General features: G+C 38.6%; 1 protein-coding gene across 1 annotated transcript in view; it reads left to right on the top strand.

The window, feature by feature from the left end:
- Window positions 1-12,765, top strand: part of FARSB (phenylalanyl-tRNA synthetase subunit beta) — a 42,502-nt gene that overhangs the window by 5,496 nt on the left and 24,241 nt on the right. The window contains exons 7-14 of the mRNA XM_075417842.1: window positions 982-1,090; window positions 3,462-3,532; window positions 4,860-4,921; window positions 5,008-5,059; window positions 6,631-6,692; window positions 7,117-7,324; window positions 7,750-7,830; window positions 10,792-10,884. Coding sequence (XP_075273957.1) covers window positions 982-1,090; window positions 3,462-3,532; window positions 4,860-4,921; window positions 5,008-5,059; window positions 6,631-6,692; window positions 7,117-7,324; window positions 7,750-7,830; window positions 10,792-10,884 — 738 coding nt within the window. The remainder of the gene's footprint in view (window positions 1-981; window positions 1,091-3,461; window positions 3,533-4,859; window positions 4,922-5,007; window positions 5,060-6,630; window positions 6,693-7,116; window positions 7,325-7,749; window positions 7,831-10,791; window positions 10,885-12,765) is intronic.

The raw sequence follows: 12,765 nt of genomic DNA, 5'->3' as shown, positions 1-12,765 counted from the left end.
CGAAGGAAAGTTCCTTTGAACTAAGGATGTGTGCCCATGGGTTTGGCAATGAAAGTTCTGCTGTGGTGAACAAGGGCATTGTTCGGACAGCATGGCCTATGCATCTTTGAAAGAATCGTAGAATCATAGAAAGTTTTGGGTCGGAAGGGACCCCTAGAGGTCATCTAGTCCAACCCCCCCGCAGCGAGCAGGGACACTGCTAACTAGATCAGGTTGCTCAGAGCCCTGTCCAACCTGGTCTTGAATGTTTCCAGGGATGGGGCCTCCACTACCTCTCTGGGCAACCCGTTGCAGTGTTTCACAACCCTCATTGTAAAGAATTTCTTCCTTATATCCAGCCTAAACCTACCCTGTTTTAGTTTAAAATCATTACCCCTCATCCTGTCACTGCTGTCTCTACAAAAAAGATTGTCCCCATCTTTCCTATAGGCTCCCTTTAAGTACTGAAAGGCTGCAATCAGGTCTCCCCGCAGCCTTCTCTTCTCCAGGCTGAACAAGCCCAACTCTCTCAGCCTGTCCTCATAGGAGAGGTGCTCCAGCCCTCGGATCATTTTTGTAGCCCTCCTTTGGACCCGCTCCAACAGTTCCATGTCCTTCTTGTGCTGAGGGCTCCAGAGCTGAACGCAGTACTCCAGGTGAGGTCTCACCAGAGCAGAGTAGAGGGGCAGAATCACCTTTCTCGACCTGCTGGCCACGCTTCTCTTGATGCAGCGCAGGACACGGTTGGCCCTCTGGGCTGCCAACGCACATCCTTAAAGAAATATTTTTTAACACTTCCAAAGAAAACCAAAAATCCAGTTCTCTCATGTCAAAGTTTTCCTGCTTCTGAGGGGAAACAGCTTTTGCTAGTGAAGTACGCAGCCCAAAGCCCAATCCTTTCCTCTTTCAAAATTCCCATTTATCTCTTAGCAAAGGATTGTGGCACTATGAAAGTTCACAAGTGAGCAAATGTGAAATTTAGGTTGTGCTTTGTTTCTCCAGACTGACAGCCACCTTCGGCACTATTTACATCTAATTGAAAACAAGCCACTTTATCCTGTCATTTATGACAGCAACGGTGTTGTTCTGTCCATGCCACCAATCATCAACGGTAAGATTATTTATGACTAGTGTGTACTGTTGCTGCTATTTTTAGTGTGAGTCTGAGTGTCTAACAGAAACCTTGCTGTGTAGTGATTATTCTGTTTTCTTAAAATTGTTTCATTTATAATTTCATATACTCTTCTTTCCTTCTTTCAGTTTAAATGTAGCCAAATTTTTTGCTCCCTCCCTAGGCTGCTAGTGTTGCTCTCTTCTCATCCTCATCAAGAGGATGTAAAAGTCCCACTGCAAACTGCTGCATTTAGCTTCTCATACCCTTTCTAGAACTTGATAAAGGTTCCTTCTGACAGGACCCTTTGTTAGGATAGCATTTTGTTTGCATACATAAGCATTGTTCATCAGACATTTAGCTAAAAGAAGCATGTAAGAAATTATTTTGTAAACTCGTATCTGTAACAGTCTACTCTGTACTCCATTTTATATGGTCACAGTAGGGAACTTTTCACCTAGGTCTTAAGCTGTGTATTTATCAGCAGTGTGAACCAGTTCTTGTGGATCCTTTTGCTATCACACAAGTGATTCCAGAAGATTTCAGTGGCTTAAAAAGAATTAAATTGGTGCAGACTTTTTTGTGTTATTTCTAAACATGGGTTTCCCCTGAATGCAAAAGAAACTATGGGTCATTTTTGAGAAACATGTTTACTGAAGCAATTTAATGACATGGCAAGAATTACTCCTTTAACAAAGGTATTTCAGTATACCTATATATTTAGGTCAAGAATCAGTAATTTTCCCTGCACTGGCTGATAAAATCTGCAGTGATAATCTCTTTGGATGTGTTTTTCCTAATTTACCTTATCTATATCTTAAACAGCTGACCTAAGTCTTTCTAAAAGGCAGCTCAGACTCCATCACAGGGACTGGTAAGAACAGCTGTCCTGAACTGGAGGTGGTGTCAGCCACTGTGTCTGATCCTTCCTTGTTAGGCTCATTCCAGCTTTGGAGTGTTCCATGTATAAGCATTGCATATTGTTTACATTTTATCAATTAAAAAGGTTGAGCTAAATTTCATACCTGTCTCTACTTTAAAGAACAGTATTTGAGAGGAGCTTCCAGGTTAAAGGTACTCTTTAAAGAGATTATGAAATGTAAACATCTGTATTGTTTTTTTGGATTATCTACAAGCACTTAAGTGAAAGATTGTATTTGCTTTGAAGTGAGTCCAGAAATGCTGAATACATTCCGTCTGCAAAGAAGTACAGCAAAGCATCAAAGGGAAGGGAACACAAGATCCCTCAGTCTTAAGATCTTTAGTGCACCTCGCTTTCAGTCGAGCTGTGACCTAGTTTCCTAGGTAGGAAACTAAAACACAGAAGCTGAATGACTTGCTCAGAGTCAAACAAAGGAAGCAAGAATGCCCATGAGTATCCAAGTGTGTGCTTCCCTTTGCCTCCCTGTGGGGTGTATCTGCAATAGTGAATGGTGCAGTGAAAGGCGAGAAGGACAATGAAATAGGATTTGGCACAATCCCATGCAGTTCTAGGGCTGTGTCCATGCTGCATGGTTAGCAGCAGTGAAATTCATTCAAGGTATGCACTGCACATCTACACCTCACAGGCGATACAAGGCATATTTCTGTACAGCTGCTCTAGATTGCTTGTGGCTTACTAACAGAACCCATCTCTTGTAGGGAACCAGCTCCTGGGGGACTTTGCATCCAATTTGCAAGAGAGACCCTTGAGGTGATGCCCCTGAGTGTATGTTCTACCTTCTTCTTCCAGATGAAAAACAGTTTTGAGTGCATCAGTGACGTGCTTCACTGCACACCTCATGACTCCCAGTACAGACACAAATCAAATTCATGCCTAAAAGGAACCTATACTAGGACCTGAATCACTAATATAGACAAACCCCGAGTGTATCAGGAGACAGTGTCAAGAGATCTTGGCTATTCACAGAGGTAGCTATAGATATTCATCAGTCTAGATCACTTTTTTAAAAGCATTTAATTCATTCCTGTCCAAGGCTGCTTTCTTACACGCATGACACATCAAATGCAACGCGTTACTAAAGCCAGGCAAGAGGAGATGCTGGGGAGGCACAGAGGCGCTTGGCAGCCGGCAGATGGGCGCCGTTCTGCCGCCTTGCTCTCCCAACGCATGCCGAGGTGCCTGCAGATCTGTGTGCCTGTCAGTGTAAATCACAGCCCGCTCAGCGAGTCTAGTTTTTGATTCGTAAATTTAAAAATAAAAAGAGTTGCTATTCTGGTAAGAATTGTGAATGTTGGTGCAGTAGGCAGTGGTTTTTTAAGCTGCAGAAGATGACAGTGATTTTTGCTAATCACAAAAGAGTCAGTATCGGTGTCGTTGCAAGAAAAGTCATAACAGTTCTTCATATGTTTTTGTCTTCCTGTGTTTTAGGAGATCATACAAAAATAAGTGTAAACACCAGAAATGTGTTTATTGAATGTACAGCCACAGATATTACAAAGGTAAATTAATCTTTCCTGCTTTTGATATGCTGAAATATCATTGTATTCCCTTTGAGTGATGGGGCTCCAATACAGAGAACTACAATAGCCAGGCATTTATTTTATGGAGCCGAAGGGCAGGAGAAGTTGTAGGGCTTTGTGGAATTCCCTGAACACAGTTTTAGACTTGCTCTATAGATAGTGGTGTATTTTCATTGGATTTTGTTTTTACTATGTCTTTACGTTGACACTAAGTGTTCAGTTTGTACGAGAAAGTAATTTAAGTAAATTAGGTTTTTTTGTTCTTGTTGAGCACTTATTTTAAATCTGAAAGACTTTGAAAAGAGTAAAATTCACTAAAACTGCCTATTTTGCCAGAATACTCTTTGTAAAGAATTGTTTTGTCTCCTACTTAAAATTTGGGCCGAGGGAAGGAATACAACACTTTTTCTTCTTAGTTATCTTTTTCAAGCAGAGATGCTGTGCAAATAATTGTCAGAACGAAGTCTTTCCATATGCAAATTCCAAAACTCAAAGCCAAAGCATGAAAGCCTAGCAGTTACAATTGCCTGTTCTTGAATATAGTTTGTGCATTCATTGATAGTTTCCCCAAAGTGTGTATCTTGACGCTTAAGAGCAAAAATTCTTTTAACTTACCCCACTACACAATGATATGTTAACGACACAAATCAATTTGCACGTTGGGGAGTGGCTTCTAAGCAAACTAATAAGTAACTGCTTCTTGCTACTGCTTGCCTTGATAGTAAAAATAAAAACAGTGCTGTTCTGTTTGTATGGAAGAAATTATACTGTAAGGCATGAAAATAAACCAACCCTTGCAGATTGAGAAGTTAATCTGAATCTTATTATTATGTTCTGTTATCCTAATCTCTTGAAATATTAACTGTAAACCAAAAGATTTTGCAGCTGAGGTAATTTGATAGTACGTTACTCAACAATGCACCGTCCTTCAGCCTCTACATTCTCACTCGAACTTCCGTGAAATGACTAACTGGACTAAAGGCTGGGAAGACCCAGTTCCAACTGGTAATAAAGACACTGTGTCCCTTAAAAACAGAGTTTAGCAAAGACACACAAATGCTTCAGAGCCTTGAAAATCAAAAATTTCAAGTTTTTGCATAAATGTCTTTGCAGCAAAAGAAAAACTTTTTTTTAAATGAAATCTAGTATTCTAGACTGCTAGGATTTTGGTTGTTAGTTACTAAATAGAATAGAATGAAGAAAGTGTAAGACAAGACTTTTTCCCCCAGTTTTTGTTAAGATATTTTGTCTATTTCAACACAAGTAGATGACAGATTTCAATATGATTATTATCTTTATTTTGTAGGCAAAAATTGTTCTTGATATTATAGTCACGATGTTTAGTGAATATTGTGAGAAGCCATTCAGGTGAGTATAAATCTCCAGTCAGAGAGACATTACATTTTGGCCATGTGTTAAAAACATTTTTACTTCTGTTTTTCTGTCTCTCTCAGTGTTGAAGCAGCAGAAGTAGTTTATCCTAATGGGAAGACGCACATTTATCCGGTAAGCATAGTGATATGGTATCTCAGTATCCTTTGGGAAAGGATTTTATTTACACAAAGTCTGGTAAGAGTGACAATCTTTTATTTTTTTCTGCAGAGGCAGTACTAAGGTACAGTGTAAAAGCTCAGCTTGGCACTATCTGTATGTTGGTGAGTCAGAGCCTTCTCTAGCCCCACGAAAAATAACTCCAGCTTCAGCATCCTCTTACGTAGGAAGCTCATTCTGAAGCTCTGCTAATTTATGAGAAGGCTAAAAATACAGTCTTACTGTCATAGCCTGCTACTCCAAAAGGAGGGGTAGGGTTTAAACGTACGAGTGGTAACCACTATTGTGGTTTAGAGTTCATGTGAGACAAAGTTTTCCAGGAACAAGTAAAGATTGCAATCAAAGGTCATAATCTCTGTCTAAAGCCTTTAAAACCTACGTGTTCCAAATCAGGAAAAATAAATGCAGGAAGAGGTCTTTCAGGCTTAAACCAGTGGACAGCTGAAATCAGCCTCAGCATAACTTACTTATCAGATCTGGAAGCTTTAATGCCCTTGAGTTAAAATAACCTTGTAACACTGGATTTTTCAGACTTTCACTTTATAGACTCCAACTATATAAAGGTGTGTAAGGCAGGATGTTGACTTCGAGCACAGGTTTGCCTGCATTCAGAGTCCCAAGCAGACCTCTTTGCAGTAATGGAATCTTATATTTTGTTCTCTTAATAAGTATAAGGAAAGCAATTTCTCCTTTTTCCTGAGAATAACTGAAGACAAACAGATCTGGTTGAGTTTGCAAAATCAGATGTATCAAGCAAGTACAAACTGTTTAGAGGGAAAGAAACTTATTTTTACTGCGAGTTTTGTTAGTGGTATTTTAGCTTGTTCTGTTAGATTTTTCTTTTCTTTGTCAGCTTTAATCAACAGAGGAAAGACCTAGGATCCTGAAGAGGTATCCAGCAGAACAGAAATCTCTGCAGTAACAAAAGTAGCTTCCTAGATAAAATGGAGAAAAAAATCTCCAAAGTTTTAGCTGCTAACCTTTGCAAGGATTTGTGTATCTAGAGATTTAGTAAATGCATACAAAATTACTTTCTTAAATGTGTTGCAAACTTTCTAAGTAAAATACCGGTAGATATTTCTGTGCCAATATGGAAATAGAGAGTTTTCTTTCCTTGCGTTGTAAAAGTCATTTGATCGGTACTAGATCATGAGATCTCATGCATGACCATTCACGGCTTTAGGGCTTTGACTTGGGATGAACTGGTGACTTGAAACTTTCAGAAACTCTGTTACTTGCATGTATCAGAAATTATCGGAAGTTTCAGTAACAGGGATTTCATGCTGCGTTCAACCTTCTAGCTTAACTGAGAACAGCTTTTGCATCACGTATTATATAATATGTTTTCAAGAATCCTGTTACCTTAAAATATTAAGCTTAGCCTAATTTTCCGCACTTGTCTTCTGAGGATGTCATTTTAGTATCGTAATTAGAAGAAGCTAGATTACTAACATGTGGGAATTGAATCCTCTTTTGTAGAAACGGCAGGCATTGTTCATGCTGAAAAGCTTTGTCTTTCATTTTAGGAACTGGCTTACCGAAAAGAGAAGGTGAAACCTGAACTCATTAACAAGAAAATAGGAATCAGGTGTGTTATTGCGAATGAAAACATAGTTTTCTTTAATCATGAAAAATATACTAGAAAACATTGATTATTGCATTGTTTTAAAAGTGTTTACACTGTGTGGTTGTTGTTTTTTTTACTTCAGCAAAAATTCAGGGGTTATCTTGGGTAATTAGATCAACTCTGTAAGACGTCTTCCCCCGTTTTCAAGGAATGTGAATGATTCTGTATGGCCTCACACAACTGTTACAAAGTAAAGAGAAATGACTGTCTCAAGAATCAGAATCTGAGCTGGTTCTGATGGAATGCTAAGTCTATGTACAGTCCATAAAGCACTTGGAGATTCTTCACAATATAAGGCAATGCAGCAGAAACATTGATTACTTTAAAAAGTCAGTTGATACAGAGTGCAAGATCCACAAATTACTACTCTCTTTTTCTGTTTCAGTGAAACTCCATCAAGCCTTGCAAAGCTGCTGACTAGGATGTGTTTGAAGTCACACGTCATAGGGAATGGGAACAATATAGAGATTGAAATCCCTCCTACCAGAGCAGACATTATCCATGCATGTGATATCGTAGAAGATGCAGCAATAGCTTATGGTTATAACAACATTCAGATGACTATTCCGAAAACGTACACCATAGCTAATCAAGTAAGATTGCCCCTTCAAATAAACGCTCTCTTGTCAGTAAATGACTAGTGCATGCCAGAAGGGCTTTGGGGAAAACAGAACCTAGGAATTAAGTATTTTGACATGCTTTGCCTTGAGAAGTATTTACCATGGGTAGGATACAAAACAGATGCCCCACTGATTTGAATACATCCAAGACCAGTGGTTGCTGGTACTTGAAAAAAGACAGGGTTTAAGTAGGGAGCCCATATTAAATCTCTAATTGGGAGATTCATTTCCTCAGGCAAGCCTAAAGGCAGCTGGCTGATGCTTTCAAAAATTTTAAGCACACAAGCATAGTACCTCCCTAATGAATTCACCATAACATAACAGGCAGAATCACCTCGGGAAAGAATAGAAAAATGCTTTTAGATGGAAGTTGAAAACTGTTTTTTGCTTCATTTTAGCTCCCCCTCAATAAGCTCACAGAACTTCTGAGACTGGACTTGGCAGCTGCTGGATTCACTGAAGCACTCACTTTTGCTCTGGTATATTATATTGATTTCATGTTTTTCTTAGTAGCACAGTAGAACAGTGATGCAGCCAGAACTGCAGTGAATAGTCTGGGGATATGTTCTTGTATAAATGTAACAGTATTATCCATTACTGTTTTGACAGGTGATTGTTTGGTAGTGCTTTAGAATTATATTACAGTATTTTGTGAGTTTGTAGGTCAGAGAAATTGAATGAGTCACTGTTAATGTGGCTTGTAGTTCTGAGGATAGAGACAAACATAGCTGCTGAAATACTGATTTTAGTTTAACTTCATAGGATGACATTGTAAGACAGCAAGTGTCTCTCGAGACTTTGATCACCAAATGTGAAATTCATCACAGTTTGATAATCTGAAAAATAAACATAAAAATTTAGTACTTTCTGGTGGATATTACTACGGTTTAGAGATGACACTGTTTCTATTTGTCTCGTTTTAGTATTGTCACGTGCCCATGATTACTTACCTTAGATACCAAGGTGATACGTAGTTATTCAGTCAGCAAAGAATTTATTTTAAGAATATCGGTAAAAATGTTATAATGGACAGTAAGGAGAAACAAATTCCTCTGTAAATTTCACCACAGTTGTTGTGGTTTTTTGCATGGAAGAACAAATAAAAATACAGTAATTCTTGTTACCAGTAGTTGGAGATATTACCCATATTATTTGTTACAGCCGTGCCAGTAGTCTTTTACAAAGAATTGGGACTGTGCAGCAGCATGTGCCACTCCACTACTTACAGCTGGCATAATTTTAATACTGAAATTTTGCAGCAGGGTTGTTTTGTTCAAATAAAATATTCAGTAGGAAACACAGTCTTTGTCATGGCCACGTGTTCATACCCCTTTGCCCTGTTTGTGAACTGGATCAGATAACCTGATCTACTATTTAAAAAAAAAAAAGTGAAGTGCACCCCCATGCCCTCCACGTGTATATGGTAACTATGCATATGTGGATGTTGGCATAGTCAGCTATTGAAAATACGCTATAAATTTTAGAAAATCCTTTCTGTTGCAAGATCTACTCAAAGCCTTTGCCTTAAAGTGCAATTTGTGGACATTTTAGCATATGGGGCACCACCGTCACATATTCTGTTAAAACCTCTGTGGAATTTCTCAACTTTTTTCCTGAACTTAAATCTTACTAGATGGCCAGAAGTATACCTCCCTGAAAGTACACTACCTTTTAAGAGATAGTTATCTGATTGCAGATAATTTTTTGATAACTTACTCAAAGATTTCAAGATACAATGATGCAGACTCCCAAAACACTTCTACGCATTTGAAAAGTTCAGGTCTTACAACCAAAGTTGGTAATCCAAATGGATTGAATAAAATTTTAACACCTTCAGATTTCGTAGAGGTTCAAAAGCAAAATTTGGACTAATTCTGAAGTCTGAAAAATATATTCCAGTTTTAATATTTTGTTATTAATTCATTTAAGTAACCAGGACAATAATTAGTATTACTTCCTGCAGTGCTGGTATTTGATAAAGATATTCAGACTACCTGTGGTAGTACCATCTTGGGGAAATAATGTGTGTAATATGGTCAAGGTTTTATAGATTTCCCTTATCCATTAATTAATATAATTCAGTTTTTTTCAGCACTGAATAAGTAATATGCTTGCAAACATTGACTATATTGCATTAGTACAACTGAGGACCTTTATGAACTGCAAAAGCAGAATTTTGTAAGATCATGCAGCGTATCATGTTATCACATTACATATTTGTATTTCTGCTGTGGCATGATGAAACCCACAGTCTGCTGTGTCACCAACACTTTATTAAAACACCAGTGTGAGGCCTATGACTATGACAAATACCATTTATTCTACAGCATTCTGTAGCCCAGCATTATATGACAAACATTTCTTATGTATTTGTGCATACAATCTGTTTCTTGGTTTGAGCCCCAAATTGTACTTGTACACAATAACATTGCTTACTGTGAGGAGTTCCAATTTAGCCAAAATGCATTTACTTAAATCACAGTAACATGCTGTAGTTTAGATACACATCTGAAAAATATTTAACACAGTTTTCTCCTCCTAAGGTCAGCATTCATTTAAAAGACTTTTTTTTGTTTTGTTTTAGTTCAGTAATCCACTTTTTCAGATGGTATCATCTGCTCATTTTCCTCACATTTGGTCTATCAACACACTTTTCAGAGTGCTGCCAGGGCAAACAGAACACTTCTCAGAGACTACAGCATACTAGCAAATCCTGAATTACATGCCTAACCTGCTGTTGGTTTCTTTGATACATTAATAAAGCTATAAATTCTGGAAATCTGTAGTGTGGATCTTATCAGTAGCATCTGTTGCTGTATGTGCACAGACATCATCTGAGCCTGATAAAGTGCATGTGTATTGCTTTACTGACCAGCTTAAAAACACACCTTCAGAATAAGGGCTTTAAAAATACTCCAGCTGAAAAAAATGAAAACAACAATGAACTGTGAGAATCTTGTGCAGCTATGAAAATTGAAGGCTTGGCCATATGACCTGTTTTTCAGTACTTTACTTTCTGTAAGTAGTCCCCCTTTGTTTTCTTTGTAAGAAAGCTCGCATACCATTCCCTCTACAAGTGCTGTTTTCAGGATATAATACTTTACCCACTGCAAGTCGGGGGCAGAATCTGAGACTCTTTTTAAAACAGATGACAGCAATCCTTGACAGAAGCCTAAACACTTGCCTCCTTTTTTTTTTTTTTTTGAACTAGCTTTATTTTGGTTAGTAATTAACATTTGTAGATAAACCAGTTTGCCTATTTAGTCTTAATACTGGGGCGTAATTTTTATTATGAGTGGGTGTTACGCATGACAGCATATATTACGGGGCCTCAGCAAGTGTTACAATTGCATTGTTCATTCTTGATACCAAATTTCATCATTGGTTTACTGTCTGTTTTAACTACTTGACCTTGGTGTTTTTTTGTCTCTTCCTCTCAGTGTTCTCAAGAAGACATCGCAGATAAACTTGGCATGGATCTCTCTGCAACAAAAGCAGTGCGCATAGCAAACCCCAAAACTGCAGAATTTCAGGTGAGGTAATTCAGGTCAAATTTTGAGAGCAACATTGTAACAGGTTCTATATTTAAAGAGGAAAGAAAGGAACCAACAGGAAATTAAATATATAAACCATAGAGCTATTTTTTCCTGCGTTAAAGAGGATGTGCATATTTATGTGCTAAACTTGCTAGCAATCATTTTCTGTTACTTCTTCACTGGAAATACCTTATTCGGTGTGAAATACTATTAGCTTTTCAATAAAGTAAAATAAGATGCTCTGTATGACAGCATGTGGCAAAATTGAGTTGTCTTATTATGAAAATCCCACATGATTGATCAACTCCCACATTTAGAAAAGCCCCTCAATGCAAATGGAACTACTAGACCTGACAATCTCTAAACTTCCTGAGGTCTGGATAGAAAATATTTTTTTTAAATTATTAACCATTATTACTCTCTTTAAAAAAAAAAACAAACAACTGTATTTCTCTTTAAGTATTTTGCTACTCATTTCTAGATCATTTGATCTTTGCTAGAGCAGAGAGTGTTCTCACTCAGAGAGTATGGTCAACAATACTGAAAATACCTAAAAGTGTACCCATAGTTTTTATATTTCTTTCAGAGAGTGCTTTTTAAGAGAGATGCTCTCTGTAGTTTACAGGAAAGATAAATTTAGAGGCTTTTTATGTTTCTAACCTAATAAATACAGAGGTGAACACTCTTTGGAAAGGTTTAGAAAAGTCTCAGCAGTCTGTGGGTATTAATGTTTCGTGATTTGTGGTATTTTCCCCTCAAGATCTTCTTTAGTAAGTATGATTTCTCCAAGTGTCTAAAATCATAGAATCACAGAATGCTTTGGGTTGGGAGGGACCTTTAAAGGCCATCTAGTCCAGCCCCCCTGCAGTGAGCAGGGACATCTTCAACTAGACCAAGTTGCTCAGAGCCCCGTCCAACCTGGCCTTGAATGTTTCCAGGGATGGGGCATCTACCACCTCTCTGGGCAACCTGTGCCAGTGCGTTACCAGCTTCGTTGTGAAAAATTTCTTCCTTATATCTAGTCTACATCTACCTCTTTCAGTTTGTAGCCATTGCCCCTTGTTCTATCACTACACGCCCTTGTAAAATTCCCTCTCCAGCCTTTTTGTAGGCCCCTTCAGGTACTGGAAGGCTGCTCTAAGATCTCCCCGCAGCCTTCTCTTCTCCAGGCTGAGCAACCGCAACTCTCAGCCTTTCCTCACAACAGAGGTGTTCAGCCCTCAGATCATGGTTGTGGCCCTCCTCTGCACCGACTCCAACAGGTCCATGTCTCTCTTGTGCTGGTGGCTCCAGAGCTGGATGCAGGACTCCAGATGGGGTCTCACCAGAGTGGAGCAGAGGGGCAGAATCCCCTCCCTCGACCTGCTGGCCACTAGGTCTTATCTCTAATACTAAAAGCAGTCTTCTGCTGCTCTGAGATTCGGGAACAGATTTTTTGGGGTGTCTTCATTCATTTTCTATTCTATTTGGCACCACAAATAAGCAGTCACAGAAGACACTGTTATAGTGTCTTTTAGACTATTATCACCTGTTAATATATATCATTTGGCCTGGTCATTACAGCTGAGCAGTATAGAACGTACCACAAACAATACTGAGTGTGAACAAGAAGAGAAACAGTGGCAGCCCTTCCAGCCAGGTACAATTTCAGATTCGTGTTCTTCAAAGACTGCAGGCCTTTGCAGTAGCAATGCTGCTAAGCAGTTATATTATTGGCTGAATATTTCTTGTGGCAAAAGTAGCATCAATCTTTTAAAATCTGTAGGCCTCCCTGAAAACTGGGAAGGGTTGCTCTTTGTGATGCATTATAAACCTTCTGCTTCAGATGTTAGCTGTGATGGGATTCTCAGGATGGGGGTTTTCCCCCATCCTCTGTCC

The sequence above is a fragment of the Opisthocomus hoazin genome, chromosome 4 (assembly GCF_030867145.1).
Source record: "Opisthocomus hoazin isolate bOpiHoa1 chromosome 4, bOpiHoa1.hap1, whole genome shotgun sequence".
In the NCBI taxonomy this organism is placed as follows: domain Eukaryota; kingdom Metazoa; phylum Chordata; class Aves; order Opisthocomiformes; family Opisthocomidae; genus Opisthocomus; species Opisthocomus hoazin.
Note: the sequence above shows the minus strand (reverse complement) of the source record. Positions and strands in the feature narration are given on the sequence as shown.